We start from the raw sequence: 16,935 nt of genomic DNA, 5'->3' as shown, positions 1-16,935 counted from the left end.
TGAAACCCTGTCTCTCCTAAAAATATAAAAAATTAGGCCAGGCACAGTGGCTCACACCTGTAATCCCAGCACTTTTGGGAGGCCGAGGCAGGTGGATCACAAGGTCAGCAGTTTGAGACCAGCCTGGCCAACACTGTGAAACCCCATCTCTGCCAAAAATACAAAAATTAGCCGGGTGTGGTGGTGTGCGCCTGTAATCCCAGTTCCTGGGGAGGCTGAGGCAGGAGAACTGCTTGAACCTGGGAGGCGGAGGTTGCAGTGAGCTGAGATCGTGCCACTGCATTCCAGCCTGGGAGACAGAGCAATACTCTGTCTTTAAAAAAAAAAATTAGCTGGGCGTGGTGTTGGGAACCTGTAATCCCAGCTACTTGGGAAGCTGAGGCAGGAGAATCACTTGAACCCAGGAGGTGAAGGTTGCAGTGAGCCAAGATCGCACCATTGCACTCCAGCCTGGGTGACAGAGTGAGACTCCATCTCAAAAACAAAGAAAAATAAAATAAAAGATAACCTACAGAATGGGAGAAAATATTTGCAAGTCTTATGATAAGGGTTTAGTATCTTGAACATCTTCTCCCAGAAAATAACCAACAGGAACATGAAAAGATGTTCACTTAACATCACCAATCATTAGAGAAAGGCAAATCAAAACCATAATGATGTAGCAGGACAAGCCACAGACAAAACTCCTCAGACACCGGATTAAAGAAGAGGTTTTTCATTTGGCCGGGAGCGTCAGCAGACTCGCATCTTAAGAGCCGAGCTCCCCGAAGACAGAGTTCCTGGCCCTTTTAAGGGCTTACAACTCTACGGGGTTCCACGTGAAAGGGTCCTGCACATGTGGTTAGAGTGGGGGGGTTAATCTTTTAACCTCAGGCCTGGTCATCAGTGGCACCGGCTGGTCTTGCCACTGCATTCCTGTTGTTTTTCAACTTTTACTTCCTCCTCCTTAGAGACAGGAGACAGTAAGAGACATGGCTTCTCTCCTCATTCCCCACTTTGAGAACCTCACTCACCAGTGGGAGTTCTCACTCTCATCTTCACTACCCAGGTCTTCCTGCCAGTTCAGTTCCACTGACTCCTAGAGTTACATACTCTGTTTTCCAACAGGGGCTAATCTGCGTCTTTTAGGTCCAAACAGGAGAACCGGGTGTCCTCAGCTGGCAGCAACCCCAACAATGTGTCAATAGTCTTTTTGGATAAGCCGGCAACTGGGGCAGTTACTACCAAAAGTTCAGCACCAGGATCGACAAGAAAATACCCCCGACTGTCATCCTGACCATAGGCTCTTTGGGGGCACTTGAGCCCGGTCCCCCTCAGTCCAATAACCCTTCTGCCAGGTTGAGCAGGGCCCCTTCCTCCTTGTCTGGGGCCTCCTGCTCTGAGTCACCTTATTTTTTTTTATTTTTTATTTTTTGAGACAGGGTCTTGCTCTGTCACCCAGGCTGGACTGCAGTGGCGCGATCTCGGCTCACTGCAAGCTCCGCCTCCCGGGTTCACGCCATTCTCCTGCCTCAGCCTCCCGAGTAGCTGGAATTGTGAAACCCCGTCTCTGCTAAAAACACCTTGTTTTCTTTTTAGCTGAGGGCATTTGTTCTTCTAATGTCCTATTTCTTTACAATAAGCACACTGGTTACGCTGCAGACTCTGACAACCAGGCTGAGTTTCTTTCCCAGGGCCCCCCAACTTCACTTCCCTTGCCTCTTTGGGGGGACTCCTCTGATGGCTGCAGCTAGCAGGTCGGCGTTTCGCCGGGCCTGACGTTCACTCTCTTTGCAGTTTTCCTTATGGCTTACTGCGTCCCTGTTTACAAACACTCGGTGAGCTATTTCTAATAACTGATGTATTCATCCCTGCAGACCCAGCGTGTTTCTGCGGTTTTCTTCTAATGTCTTCTGCGCTTTGACTAACTAAAGCCACGTTGATCATGCGCTGATTTTCAGGGCTATGGGGATCAAAGGGAGTATACAGATGATAGGCCTCGCACAGTCTCTTGTAGAATTGTGCTGGACGCTCTTTTCCCTGAATGACCTCAGAGACCTTGTTAACGTTTGGGGCCTTCTGGGCTCCCTCTTTAATCCTTCCATGAGAGCTTCCCTGTGTCGGTTCAGCCTTTGCACACCCTCTCTTTCATCTGGGTCCCACTGGGGGTCGGTTCCTGGGAACTGGGTCCTCACATACTCTTGGGGGTTTTGGTAACCAGCCGGTACATGTTCCTCTAGCCACTCAGGCGCTGCATGGAGCACTCTCCGCCTTTCGTCTGTGTTAGAGAGGAACATGAGCAGCTGGTGGCAATCAGCCCAGGTGGGGCTGTGGGTCCGGATAAGTTTGGAGCAAATCAGTTAGAGCTTGTGGCTTTTCGTATAGGACGGGGTATTGTTGGTCGGCAGAGGTGAAGGGCTGGTACACAAAAACACACCTCTCCACCATGTGCCCGTCCTCATCTGTCCCAGGATACCGCTGCTCTCTCAGGGGCATTTGTACCCAGTTTTGGGTCGTAAATGAGCTGCCAAGGGAGGGGTTTCTCCCGAGGCTTCACCTCCTCTCTTGTCTACTCTGGGTAGGATATGTTTGCGGAGGCGCAAGCATTGTGGGCTCAAGAAGGGGGAGCCTCAGGCAGGCCGGGCGCGGTGGCTCAAGCCTGTAATCCCAGCACTTTGGGAGGCCGAGGCGGGCGGATCACAAGGTCAGGAGATCGAGACCACAGTGAAACCCCGTCTCTACTAAAAATACAAAAAATTAGCCGGGCGCGGTGGCGGGCGCCTGTAGTCCCAGCTACTCAGGAGGCTGAGGCAGGAGAATGGCGGGAACCCGGGAGGCGGAGCTTGCAGTGAGCCGAGATCGCGCCACTGCACTCCAGCCTGGGAAACAGCGTGAGACTCTGTCTCAAAAAAAAAAAAAAAAAAAAAAAAAAAAAAAAAAAAAAAAAAAAAAAAAGAAGGGGGAGCCTCTCTCCCTGGTAAGGGGAGGGCACCACTGGGATCACTGGTGCCATCTCCTGCAATGGGTCTTCTGGTGTTGGGTTGAACAGAACTTCAGGAGTTGATTTCCCTCAGCGGGTGGAGCAGGATTCTTGGCTGGCTGGCCCTTTGCTACTAGCACTGCTGCTGCCTGCCTGTTTAGCCACTGTGGAGGGTCTAGCACCAGCTGTAACCAAGTGTCTATGTATGGGAACTAGTCTAGGTATCCCTTACCAGTTACCTTGTGCCACACCTTAGAAACAAGGGACCTGTCCAGGCTTCCTTCTGATGGCCAGGCCACTTCTAATGTTGGCCCATCTATTTCACACAAAGTTCTAAGTTTTCCTGGTGTCACAGTAACCCCACAGTCTCCACTAAATCCCTTCGTAAAATTTTTCAACCTAGTTCCTAGCGAAGTGGGCTCACTTTGTGTCTGACCCACGTTTCTTCGAAATAAAACACCACGTTCACACCACACACACACCGTAGAACGAAGAACGGGTAAGAAGGGCACACATGCACTTTTTCAGTTTACACCAAACCAGAATAAAAACCAAAATCAGAGTATCCAGAAATCCAAGCCAGATCAAAACCAAATCCAAAGTATCAGGCAATTCAGGTTAAGTCAAAAACCAAAGTGCCAGTACAGGCACGCCGTGGGTGATCAGGCCACGCTTCTACTCAAATGCAGTGGGCAAGTTCCCAAGACCAGTCTTACCGAGTTTCAGATGTCCGGACTTAAAGTGCCGGTTCCTTCCCGGTGTTCAGCCTCTGCGTGGATTCTCCGCGGGTGTCTGCTGTGCACTGCTCTGACGAGACGTTCCACCGGGGCAAATGCCTACCCGGGAGCGCTCTCAGGATCCGCGTGGCTCCAGCTGGCCTGAGGCCCCACAGGGATGTTCCACAGGGCAGGCCTAAGCGACCTAAGGGGCTGCCTCGACTGTCTGTTAATCACCTCGCTTCCCGGTCAGGGAACCAAGAAATGTAGCAGGACGAGCCGCAGACAAAACTCCTCAGACACCGGATTAAAGAAGGAAGAGGTTTTTCGTTTGGCCGGGAGCGTCAGCAGACTCGCAACTTAAGAACTGAGCTCCCTGAAGAGAGTTCCTGGCCCCTTTAAGGGCTTACAGCGCTAAGAGGTTCCACGTGAAAGGGTGATGCTAGATTGAGAGCACATGTGGTTAGAGTGGGGGTTAACCTTTTAACCTCAGGCCTGGTCATCAGTGGCACCAGCTGGTCTTGCCACGGACTTCATTCCTGTTGTTTTTCAACTTTTACTTCCTCCTCCTCCTCAGAGACAGGAGACAGTAAGAGAAATGGCTTCTCTCCTCAATGAGACACCTCTTGATACACACTAGCATGGCTATAATAATTTAAAACAAGAAAATAACAAGTGTTGATAAGGACCTGGAGAAACTGGAACCCTCGTGCACTGTTGGTGAGAATGGAAATGGGTGAGACCGCTGTGGAACACAGCTTGATGGTTCCTCAAAAAAAAACATGGAGGCCGGGCATGGGGGTGCACGCCTGTCATCCCAGCACTTTGGGAGGCCCAGGCAGGCAGATCACCTGAGGTCAGGAGTTCGAGACCAGCTTGGCCAACATGGTGAAACCCCATCTCTACAAAATATAAAAATTAGCCAGGCAGAGTGGTGCATGCCTGTAATACCAGCTACTTGGGAGGCTAAGGCAGGAGAATTGCTTGAACCCAGGAAGCGGAGGTTGCAGTGAGCTGAGATTGTGCCATTGCACTCCAGCCTGGCGACACAGTGAGACTCCATCTCAAAAAATAAAGTCCAGGTGCAGTGGCTCACGCCTGTCATCCCAGTACTTTGGGAGGCCGAGGCGGGTGGATCACGAGGTCAGGAGATCGAGAGCATCCTGGCCAACATGGTGAAACCCCATATCTACAAAATACAAAAATTAGCCAGGTGTGGTGGCGGGCACCTGTAGTCCCAGCTACTCCGGAGGCTGAGGCAGGAGAATGGCATGAACCTGGGAGGCGGAAGTTGCAGTGAGCCGAGATTGCACTCCAGCCTGGGTGACAGAGCCAGACTCTGTCTCCAAAAATAAAAAAATAAAAAAATAAAAATTAAACGTGGAGTTACCACATTACCCAGTAATGCCACTCCTGGGTACACACCCAAGAAAAATGAAAAGAGGTGTCCAAAATAGCCCTGAATGTGCACAACAGATTACTCACAAGGGCTGAAAAGCAGAAACAACCCAAGTCCGACAAATGAGGAACCAAAATGTGCTCTATCCACGAGATAGCTGCTTATTCGGTCACAAAAAGAAACCAAGTACACGTGTTCTGACATGGGTGAAAATACTATGCAAAGTGAAATAAGACACGAGGCCACGATTGTGTGATTCCATTTATATGAAACGTCCAGAACAGGGAGAACCTATTTTAGACAATAGAGACAGAAAGGCGATTAGCAGTTGCCAGGGGAGGAGGAAGACGGGAGGGGAAATGATTGCTTCCTGCGGTGATGAGAGAATGTTCCGGAACGTGACAGAGGTGGTGTCTACACAACTTTCTGGATGTACTAAATGCCGCTGATCATTTACTTTAAGGTGACTGATTTTTAGGTAAGTTGAATTTCACCTCGATTAAAAAACCCCAAACACACAAACTGCTCCCACCAGCTCAGTCCCGAGCAGACGGTGCTACCCGTGGAGGATGCCCAGCCACCCGGGCTTCTCCCTGCCCGCTTCCCTGTCCCCGTCCTGGACTCTTCTCTCTTTTGCCTTTAATCCACTCTGCCCAGTCATTGCTTGTGTTCTTCCTACCTGGCCGACTTCTCTCTCAGTATTTCCTTAGTGAAACATCCTAAGAGGAAGTTACATTAGAGAAAAGCGCATTTCATCTCACAGGCCGTAAATAGGGCCATTTAGGAAGCCATGTGTTAATGAGAGGAGACGGATGCTCCTTGCCGTCTGCAGGGATAACGGGTACCAGGCGAGGCAGTTACCAATCCCATGTGTGTTTAGGGCTCAGGAAAGCAAAGGAGAAGCGGGCCAGGGTGGTGGGGCCGCTCCACAGTGCCCAGCGCTCCAGACTTCACTTCTGGTCCCGCTCCTGGGCGGCCACGAAGTTCAGCAAGTCAATGGCGGTGACCACCCCGAACACCATCTGCCGCTGACTGGACTTCCCAGTGCTGTGGTCTGAGGGGAGAACGAGGCAGCACGTCTGCAGGTGCCGCGGGAGGCTGGGCGGGCTGCTGCGGGGCAGGAGGCTCCTGGGGGCCTAGGGGACCTACCTGTGCACCGTGGGGGCCCCAGGGCGGCCTGCTGGAGCCCAGCAGCCAAGGCTGTGGTTTTTTTTTTTTTTTCCCCGAGACAGAGCCTCACTGTCACCCAGGCTGGAGTGCAGTGGTGCAGTCTTGGCTCACTGCAACCTCCACCTCCTGGGTTCAAGTGATTCTCGTGCCTCAGACTCCCAAGGAGCTGGGACTTCAGGTGCACATCACCACACCCAGCTAATTTTTGTATTTTTAGTAGAGATGGGGTTTTGCCATACTGGCCAGGCTGGCCTCGGACTCCTGACCTCAAGTGATCCACCTGCCTCAGCCTCCCAAAGTGCTGGGATCACAGGCTTGAGCCACTGGGCCTGGCCAAGCCTCTTCTGATATGAGCCCCATGGGGTCCCAGGCCAGGCTCTACCCCCACCCCATGAGTCTCATGGGCCCCAGGCCAGGCTCCACCCACCGCATGAGTCCCCTGGGCCCCAGGCCAGGCTCCACCCACCGCATGAGCCCCCTGGGCTCCAGGCCAGGCTCCACCCACTGTATGAGTCCCCTAGGCCCCAGGCCAGGCTCTACCCAGCCCCTCCACCCCATGAGTTCCCTGAGCCCCAGGCCAGGCTCCACCCAGTGCATGTCAGGACGCACCCTTCCCCGGCCCACCATAAGGCTCCTGAGGTGCTCAGGACTTCAGAGCTGGTGTGAGCCTGAAATTCAAGCCTGCTCACAAGGCCGGCACAGTGGCTCACACCTGTGATCCCAGCGCTGTGAAAGGCCAAGGTGGGAGGATCATTTAAGCCCAGAAGTCTGGGACCAGCCTAGGCAACATATCGAGACCCCCATCTCTACAGAATATTTTTTTTTTTTTTTTTTTGAAACGGAGTCTCACTGTGTCGCCCAGGCTGGAGTGCAGTGGCGTGATCTCCGCTCACTGCAAGCTCCGCCTCCCGGGTTCACGCCATTCTCCTGCCTCAGCCTCCCGAGTAGCTGGGACTACAGGCGCCCGCCACCTCGCCCGGCTAGTTTTTTGTATTTTTAGTAGAGACGGGGTTTCACTGTGTTAGCCAGGATGGTCTCGATTTCCTGACCTCATGATCCGCCCACCTCGGCCTCCCAAAGTGCTGGGATTACAGGCTTGAGCCACTGCGCCCGGCCAGAATATTTTTTAAAATAAATTAGTTGAGCATGGTGGCATATGCTTGTGGTCTCGGCTACTTGGGAGACTGAGGCAGAAGGATCAGTTAAGCACAGGAAGTCGAGCCTGCAGCGAGCTGTGATGGCACCACTGCACTCCAGTCTGGGCAACAGAGCAAGACCCTGTCTCTAAAAACAGACAAAAACCCCTTGCCACCACGGGCAGCACACAGCTCCCATCTCTGGCCTGATTCTGTCTTCACCCCTACTGCCTTCTCCTGGCAAGCGTGGGCTCGGTGTTAATGCTGGCCCAGGTTCCCATGATGGTTAATTTGAATACAGATTAACGGGGCCGTGGGGAGCCCAGGCATTGGTCACACATCATTCTGGGTGTGTGTGAGGGGATTTCTCGATTAGCACAAGAGTCAACACGCGTGCTACTGTGGAGGGCCTCACCCAAGCAGCTGAGGCCTGAATAGAACCAAAGGTGGAATTTCCTGCCTCGGGGCTTGAACCGCTGGCTCTCCAGTCTCCAGCTTGCCGCCTCACCCTGCAGATCTCAGGGTCTGTCAGCTTCTGTGATCTCATGAGCCAGTTCCTTAACACAGATCTCATTCCCTCCCTCTCTCCCCTCCCCACACATCCTCTCGGTCCTGCGTCTCCGTCTCCGCAGGACCCTATGCCAGCTGTCATGAGGCACAGAGGGGTGAGCAGGGTGGGGGTAAGGAACATCAAGGCAGAGCCCTCGGAGCCCATCCCCACTCTGCCACGGCTGTCACTCCTATCTGTAGGCAGAGGTCCCTACTTAGCGCCCCAGGAAAACCAGGGAACCCAGATGAGATCAGCTCCTTGCGTTTCGGGGACACTGAGGCACAGTGACAGTGTTAGAGAAGGGAGCCCTGAGTGCCGCAGGCTTCTGTGGCCCTGAGGCAGTGAACCAGGGCTGGCGGGTGGGCTTTCCGACGACGGCCAGGTGGTGGTATGTTAGGTCTTGGGGGCTGTGCCATATCTGTTGTGACCACACAGCCCTGACCTGCTCGAAAGCAGCCACAGGCAGTGGTGACAAGCGTGGACATGCTCCAGGAAGACTTGAGTTGGGGACCCTGACATTGGCATTTGCATCTTTTTTTTTTTTTTTTTTCTGAGATGTTCAAACACAAGTAAATGTGAGATGAAGAGGGGAACCCTCCTACCCAAGCTCGGGGGTGGGTCCAGGGCCCTGGAAAGCCTTCATTTGCCATGGGGAGGCTGTGATTCTGAGCCTGAGAGCCATTCTGAGGGGTGGGTGTTACCTACCTGCAGGCCCCCCCACCACACCTGCCCAGGCCTGGTCCCGCGCTACAGAGCCAAGGATGGGAGATGGGGTTAGACTCGGGGCCCTCACGGACCAGCCTCAGCCGCCCAGTGCTCACCCACTGCACACAGGCCTGGTGGGTGGGCAGGGTCCAGGCTCCAGGCCCCCTCCCAACTCTTCCTGTGGGCCCTGGGCCGAGGGCTGCCATCTATAACCCAAAACCTGCAAGCGACTCTCCTGGCCTGTGGGGACGCCCGGGGATGTGCTCAGGAGTCGCCAAACCTCACGAGCTCGCTGGGAGCAGGGCTCCGAGGACAGCCCACGAGTGGCTCCTCTGAGACCCACGTGGGGGTTTCCGTTCAGAGCAGCCCCCCGAAGGCCACGAGGCTGTTGGGGCAAACACCTGCCTCTCCAGGGCTGCAGGACATGGCCAGGGTCAGGACTTGAAACCCTTCCAGATGTTTCTGGGCTTGTCCCTGAGAGTCCCCAAGACTGCTGGCCTCCCAGGAGGCAAAGGGCCCTACCCTGTGTGGCCTGAGGGGTCCCTGCAGGAATCACAGGTGCAGCCCACCAGCCGGGGGCATGTGGGAGGCCTGGGCATAAAGACTGGGTGTCACTGAAGGTCGGCACCACCCACTCCCCTAACACCCCGCGGGGGATGGGGGCCCAGCTGCTGCCCATGGCAGAGGCCAGGCTTGGTGGCCTGACCCCAGTGAGAATCCCATGCACAGAGCAGGTCTCCACTCACACTGGATCTGCTCGTGCACCACCAGGGCGAAGTGGTCCATCTCCAGGATGTGCGAGAGCCTGCCCAGCGTGTCCGTCAGGCGGATCTGCAAGGGAAGCGCAGTCAGTGGGCCCCACCGGTCCCAGGAAAAGGAACACGGGTGACAGGAAAGCATCGTGCAAAAGGATCCTAACCTAGGAATCAGAGGGTGACAGGACACACTGAGAAAGACCCTTTGAGGAGGCCAGGCACGACGGCTCACACCTGTAATCCCAGCACTTTGGGAGGCCGAGGAGGGCAGATCACTTGAGGTCACGAGTTCGAGACCAGCCCGGCCAACATGGTGAAACCCTGTCTCTATTAAAAATACAAAAATTAACAGGGCGTGGTGGTGAGTGCCTGCAATCCCAGCTACTCAGGAGGCTGAGGCAGGAGAATCGCTTGAACCTGGGAGGCAGAGGTTACAGTGAGCTGAGATCCGGCCACTGCACTCCAGCCTGGGCAACAGAGGGTGACTCAGTCTCAAAAAAATAAAATTAAAATAAAATAAAATAAAATAAAATAAAATGAAATGAAATAAAATAAAATAAAATAATAAAATAAAAAATACCCTTTGAGGAACTATCAAATTAAGAAAGGGGCTGGGAGTGGTGGCTGTTGCCTATAATCCCAGCACCTTGGGAGCCCAAGGCAGGAGGATAGCTTGAGCCCAGGAGTTTGAAACCAGCCTGGACAACATAGCAAGACCTCATCAAAAATACAAAAACCTAGCCAAGCACGGTGGCGTGTGCCTGTAGTCCCGGCCACTTGGAGGCTGAGGCAGGTGCATTGATTGAGCCTGGGAGTTCAAGGCTGCAGTGAGCCATGATCACGCCACTCAACTCCAGCCTGGGCGGCAGAGCGAGACTCAGTCTTGAGGGGAAATATAAAACAGGAAGGGACGTGGAGAGGCCTCGAATGCACTGTTACGTCAAAAAGCCAGTGTGAGAGGGCTCTGTGCTGTATGATTCCAACCCTATGATGTCCTATTTAAGGCAAAACTAGTAAAAAAGAGCCGTGGACTCCGGGGTCGGGGGTGGGCTGAACAGCCGGAGTGCAGGGGCGTTTTAGGGTACGAGCGTTCCTCTGGAGGGTCCTGTGACTCCCATCTGAGGGGAGCTCAAACCTCCACTCACTGTGGCCTTCGCTGCCATCGATTTCCTGGGGAAATGCCACCAGGGCTGCACAAGCCTCTCCTGGGACACAGTGAGGACACTTGCTTATCAGCAACGGGCAGGCAAACCCAGAGGTGGGGCGCACCTCACACTGAACCACCCTCAGGTCTGCGCGGCAGGTGTCCTTCCCGTTTCGACCTGGCAGTAGAGGCGGCTCCCCAGGTAAGCCGTGAGCTCCCGGGGCTCGGAGGGGGCACTGCCTGACCCTGTACCGAATGCTCAGGAGGCAAAGCACCGCGATGTGCCCCACGCTGGTGCCCCGTGCATCCAGAAGCAAGAGTGTGATTTATGGAAAGCCCAACCCCCCGGCGCGCGTTCTTACGAAGGCAGACCCTGCATGTGTCGGAAGACCAAGGAGGCAGCGTTTTCCCGTCCGACAAAAGAACCAGGAGTAACACCCTGGGGAGCCGTGAAGGCCGGGACCTGCCCCGCCCCCCTCACTGTGGGACAGACCCTCGGCCTGGGGACCACAGGAAGGGCCAGCGCCGGGTAGAACATGTGCCCAGGGGATGGGAGCCACTGTTTTCTGTGGTGGTGCCCGGCCTTTGCGTTGGGACAGGGTCTGAAACGAGGTAGCTTCTACTCCTGCTGAAGGCCATCCTATCCCCGCATCCCTTCCCCTTGGGGTCCGGAGCAGAGTGGGACACAGGGAGGCCCCAGAGGTGCTCTGTCCCGGCTGGCCAGGCCCCTCGTGTGGGCCATGGTGAGAGCCTCAGGCCTTGGCGGCAGGTCTGCTAGAGCCCAGTGGGGCAAGCAGGGCAAGTGCGGCTGGGAGCTCAGCTGTGCCCGGGCATCACTGGATGATGACCAAGCCTCCGAACCCCCACGCCCTTGGGCATGAGGCCAGCGGCCACCAGCCCTGCCCTTTAGCTGTCTCAGATCCTGCCAGCTTGAAGATCAAAGTCAGAAAACCAAAGCACCAACCAGAGAGTCTCAATGCAACCACCAGAGAGCCGGCTCAGCACCTCGCCAGGCAAGGGCACCTAATCTGTCCCATTTGTGCAGGGGCCGGAGCGCAGCCCGAGAATCAATACCAAAGGCCACAGACACCATGGAATAGAACTCAGGACTCAGCACGGAGAGGGGCAGACAGGCATGCGACATTGTGCAGCGGGTCGCAGGATGACCACCAGGTCTGTGGGAAGGAGGTAGAAACGGTGAGCACCCCCTAGGCGTCTTCACCCACACAGCCCTGGAGGGTGTGGCTGAGGTGGACCCCCAGCCTGGGGTGGCTACCTGGGGGTGGGGTGGGGACTCAAGGGGGCACAAGAAGCCTTTGGGGACAACAGATGTGTCACGGGTGACAGCATTGTGGGTATATATTTATGTCAAAATCACTAAGCTAGGCCAGGCACGGTGGCTCATGCCTGTAATCGCAGCACTTCGGTAGCCTGAGGTGGGTGGATCACGAGGTCAGGAGTTCAAGACCCGCCTGGCCAACATGGTAAAACTCTGTCTCTACTAAAAATACAAAAATTGGCTGGGCATGGTGGCACATGCCTGTAATCTCAGCTACACGGGAGGCTGAGGCAGGAGAATCGCTTGAACCCGGGAGGCGGAGGTTGCAGTGAGCAGAGATTGCGCCACTGCACTCCAGCCTGGGTGACAGAGCCAGACTCCGTCTCAAAAAAAAAAACAAAAACAAAAAACAAATCACTAAGCTGTGTGTATTAAATATGTTCATTGTATCCTATAATACCGCAGTCAAGAATGGAAGGGAGAGTGGGGAGGAAGGAGAGAAACTTCTAGCACTGGTGGGTAGTGCTCTCACGTGGTGCTGGGCACCATGACCCCACTCGGTGATCACCAGGGGCTGGACAGTCTCCAGGAGCTCCCCACAGAGCGGGAGGCGATGGCGGCTCCAGAAAGCACAGGAAGCACCCTCGCAGCACAGGTGCTCTGGGGCCGGGACAGCCAGCACGAAGCCGGGAAGGAACACCCTCTAGGTGGGCATGGGGGCTTTGCCCCCAGTGGGCTTGGCAGGGGGGGTCACGGCCCCGCAAGTTTTCTGTGGAGAGGAGACGTGATGGGGGTCCTGCAAGGCCCACTCGGGAGGCGGTGGCAGCTGAATGTGAGAAATGCGTGGATTCGGGTGACGTTTCAGGTGTGTGTATGAGATGGGAAAGAAGTCAAATGTGCGCCGGACGCGGTGGCTCACGCCTGTAATCCCAGCACTTTGGGAGGCAGAGGCGGGCGGATCACAAGGTCAGGAGATTGAGACCATCCTGGCTAACACAGTGAAACCCCATCTCTACTAAAAATACAAAAAAAAAAAAAAAAAAAATTAGCCAGGCGTCGTGGTGGGCACCCGTAGTCTCAGCTACTCAGGAGGCTGAGGCGGGAGAATGGCGTGAACCCAGGAGGCAGAGCTTGCAGTGAGCCGAGATTTCGCCACTGCACTCCAGCCTGGGTGACAGAGACTCCATCTCAAGAAAAAACAAACAAACAAAAAAATACAAAAAATTAGCCGGGCGTGGTGGCAGGCGCCTGTAGTGCCAGCTACTGGGGAGGCTGAGGCAGGAGAATGGTGTGAACCCGGGATGCGGAGCTTGCAGCGAGCCGAAATGGTGCCACTGCACTCCAGCCTGGGCGACAGAGCGAGACTCCGTCTCAAAAAAAAAAAGTCAACTTCGCTCCTACGTTTGGGCAGAACCCTTACCCTTTCCAGCGTCAAGAGCCACACCTCCGTGTCCCAGGGGATGCATGTGGAAAGTCACACGAACTTGCCTGGGCCACCCTCAGAACAGCAGAGGGTGGGTGTCTCAGGACAAGCATGGGGTCTAACCAGCCCGGCAAGGAGCCACCATGGGCTTCTCTCAGAATGTTCTAGCTCTTGTTGGATAACCAAATGCATGCACAGGCAAATGAGGCTGGGCATGAGAAAGATCCCGGCAGATGCCACATGGTGCCGGGGACAACGTCTCAGAGCAAACGACCTCCTCAAGTCCCTAAGACACGGCTGGTACGGATGCGCCTGCACTGATGAGAGCCTCCTCTCCGGCTGCTGCACCTGTAAAGTGGGTGCTTCTCAGCTTCATGGTTTGAGGGGTGCAGCCAGCTTCGGCCTAAGTGATGTGGAGGGTCGAGGACCCAGCACCCCCACACGGGAAGTGCCGCATCCTGCCTTCGAGGCCGGGGGGACTCGGGCACCCTCTGCCGTCCCGAAGCACCTGCGTACCTGTTTGAACTGCCCGTAGGTGACTGAGTACCTGTTTGAACTGCCCGTAGGTGACTGAGTACCTGTTTGAACTGCGTGTAGATGACTTTGCCAACTTGGTCTGATGGCTGCACCTTCCCGGCAAGCAGGGACGACAGCATGTTCCCAAGCGTCACCATTCCCAGGATCACCCTGTTGGGGGGGGCAGGCAGGGGTCAGCGCTGGCACCTCACGCCTCCCAGGACGGCGGGGCACACCCTCAGCTGCCCCGGGAGGAGCACTCTCTGGCCACACATGGAAGTCTCTGCCATGAGCCCACACACGGCAGGAACCAGGCCGGGCCCTGACGGGGAGAAAGAAACCAAGAGTCCTTGGACCCTTTCAGCCAGGGTCGAGGGTGACCAGCCGTCAGGTTTCCACGACATGGGGCTCTCAGTGGTCACTGGGCATGTGTGCCCAGGCCTTCTGCTGTCAGACATGTCAAGGATATCTCTCCCTTGCCCCCGAGGTGGGCCCAGGATGGGCTGCACACACACAAAGGGTGGGTGGGCCGAGGTCTGAGGAGTGAGCACGGCAGCCCTGCCCCAGGCTGCTCAGGGACTGACAGGGGGCCTCCAACACCCTGAACATCCGCATGAGGCGGCCCAGGCAGGCCTGTTGGCTGAGCTGCGGGGTCTGCACGGCTGCCCTGTCCGGGGACACTGACATGGTGGAGCTGGACAGACAGAACCCGGGACTGAGCTCTGGGCAGGGACTGAGACTGACCCCGCCTCGTCCACCACGGGCGCCTGGTCGAAGCCCTTCTCCCGGAGGATCTCAATGGTGTGCTCACAGGAGACGGTCGGCAGCACGGTCAGTGGGGCTGACAGGCTCAGCTCCTGAACACGGAGATGCCACCACCTGAGGGAAGAGGGCAGGCGGGGGGGTCAGGATACGGACACACGCTCCTGTACCCCCACCGGGCAGCACCTCAGCAGGAGGCCACGGGGACCGCTCTCCTGCCTGTCACACTGGGCAGGGCCAGTGCAGGCCATGGAGACCGCTCTCTGGCCTGTCACACTGGGCAGGCTAGCACAGGCAGTGGGTCTCTGGCCAAGCAGTCTTACCAGGGCTTCTTCTCCATGAGGTCCTCCTCCTTCAGAAAGCCCTTCTGCAGCATCCACCTGTCGCTCAGGAACTTGGTCCTGCGGAATGGGGGAGTCACCAGGGCCCCACAGGGCCCCACTGGGCCTCCACCCATGCTGAGGGGCAGCACTGCCTGCCCAGCCCCTCTCCTGGACCTCACTGGTGCAGCAGAGACCCCCAGGTGCTGGCTGGAGGTCCCAGGGGGAAGCCTGTGGGCTGGACTTTCTGCCCCCCATGGCCAACAAGCGTGTGTGAGCATGTGTGAGCATGCACACAGCCATCGCTCAGGCATTCAAACAAACACGTCCTCTCATGCTTGCCCCTCGCACACTCACACACGCACGGGCACGCATGGCAAGCTGGCCAAGCGTGTGGGGAGATGGTGTTCTTGCACTGATGGGGGTGGGCAGGAGCCCTGAACAGGGCAACTTGGCCCTGGGCACCAGATGTGAATCACCCCACACCGGGGAACCCAACCGGGGGCACCCACCAGCCAGGCCTGGGCCCCCCAAGGGCAGCTGAGCTCTCGGGAGCTGTGTAGCCCCTGCAGCTTGCAGGCCATGGAGGAAACCCTTCAGGTGCAGGGGGCAGGGCATGGGGGTCTCTAGACACCCGCCCTGGTGCCACCCCCAGAGAGCAGGTGCAGAGCAGCCCCAGTCTCAGCCCGGCTGCCCGGTGACCAGTGAGGTCTGTGGCATTACTGCCCGAGGGGCCTCTGGGCAAAACAGTCACAGCACGTCCTAGGGGGCCACCTGGGCAGCAGGGCTCTTGCCACAAGGGCAGCAGGGCTCTTGCCACCTGGGCAGCAGGGCTCTTGCCACCCGGGCAGCACTCGGTCCCAGCCTGGAGTTTGGGGGAAGCAGCAGAGGGAGTCAGGGTGGATAGGAGGTGGCACAGGGCCCGGCCCAAGAGGACGTCAGTCCATGTGGCCAGGGCTACCCCTTGGAGCTCACGCACCCCAGAGCAGTGAGGGGTCAGACACCAGAGAGGGACGGACAGGAGGGACAGAGAGGGAACCACGGCCTTCCATGCCCCTCCCATCAGGGCTGTCCCTGTGAACGTGCATTGATTTTCACAGCATTAAGGGGCTGGGAAGCCCAACAGCATGAGGTCACCCGGGCAGGAGAGAGGAGGCAGTGCTCACAGGGCCCTGCTGGCTTCCTCCCCTCCCAGCTCTGGCTGCCGGCTCTCAGGTGAGGCATCCAGGGAAGGGTGGCAGGACAGAGAGGAGCAGGGACCTGGGAGGGAAGCCATGTCTTACATGTAGTTTCGCACCGAGTCGGGCAGAATGACCACGCAGCGCTGGCCCTCCTGCAGCTCCTGCGCAGCCTTCACGGCCACCGCCATTGTGCTGCCAGCACTGCCACCTGCAGAGAGGGCCATGAGTCGGACGCACCAAGGTGCGTGCGTGTGGGTGCACGCATGTGCATGAATTGTGCACACGAGTCAGACGCGCCGGGGTGAGTGCACGTGGGTGCACGCGGGTGCATGAATCATGCACCTGCATGCATGGGAGCATGTCAGACACGCTCCGAAGGATCCGTCAAGAGGGGCTGCCTCGGGGAGAGAGGCTGGGAGGACCCCACTTCTCCGTGAGCATCGGCTTCCTCCTTGTGCACCATGAAGTCTTCATGTCCACTCGGGGCTTCATAACGAAACCGTCACCCAGGAAACAAAAGATCCGGGAGCAAAAGGGGCTCCTGCTAGGCTGGGGTGGGCACTGGTGCCAGGAAAATGCCTGCGGTGGGGCTGCGGCCCCTGGCAAACCTCCTGGCCCTGAGCCGAGAGCCAGCGATGCTCTGAGGACGGAGTCCCCAGCACCTCGCCTGCAGCACCACGCCTGCAGGCTGCCTGACTGCACACTGGGGTCTGCTTTATAAACAAGAGACCAAGGCTCACGGTGACACCAGCTGTGCCTAGGATCCCTGAAGTCAGAGTCTGAGGCGTCTTCTCCGGGCTTAGTTTGAGGGTGCACACAGCAGTCGGGAAGGTCTAAGTCTGCACCAGGAGCACCCGCAGGAAGAGAGGCGCGCTCCACTGTAACGGGGCCCACAGACCTGCTTTCCAGCCCCAAAGGCA

General features: G+C 56.6%; 1 protein-coding gene across 28 annotated transcripts in view; it reads right to left on the bottom strand.

Moving 5' to 3' along the window:
- Nucleotides 1-5,322: 5,322 nt before the first annotated feature.
- The window catches only part of CBS (cystathionine beta-synthase), a 28,879-nt gene continuing 17,266 nt past the window's right edge, over nt 5,323-16,935 (bottom strand). For 7 of the 28 annotated variants that reach the window (XM_077995561.1, XM_028845299.2, XM_015132809.3 and 4 more), the window contains 6 exons: nt 16,118-16,223; nt 14,838-14,915; nt 14,497-14,631; nt 13,815-13,923; nt 9,382-9,466; nt 5,323-6,128 (listed from right to left, as the gene is read on the bottom strand). In XM_077995561.1, the coding sequence (XP_077851687.1) occupies nt 6,025-6,128; nt 9,382-9,466; nt 13,815-13,923; nt 14,497-14,631; nt 14,838-14,915; nt 16,118-16,223 (617 nt within the window). In that variant the 3' untranslated portion in view covers nt 5,323-6,024. The other 21 variants (XM_015132804.3, XM_015132803.3, XM_077995553.1 and 18 more) reach the window with 10 other exon arrangements.

This window comes from Macaca mulatta, chromosome 3 (genome assembly GCF_049350105.2).
Source record: "Macaca mulatta isolate MMU2019108-1 chromosome 3, T2T-MMU8v2.0, whole genome shotgun sequence".
In the NCBI taxonomy this organism is placed as follows: domain Eukaryota; kingdom Metazoa; phylum Chordata; class Mammalia; order Primates; family Cercopithecidae; genus Macaca; species Macaca mulatta.
The sequence above is the reverse complement of the archived record's forward strand: the minus strand, read 5'-3'. Positions and strand labels throughout refer to the sequence as shown.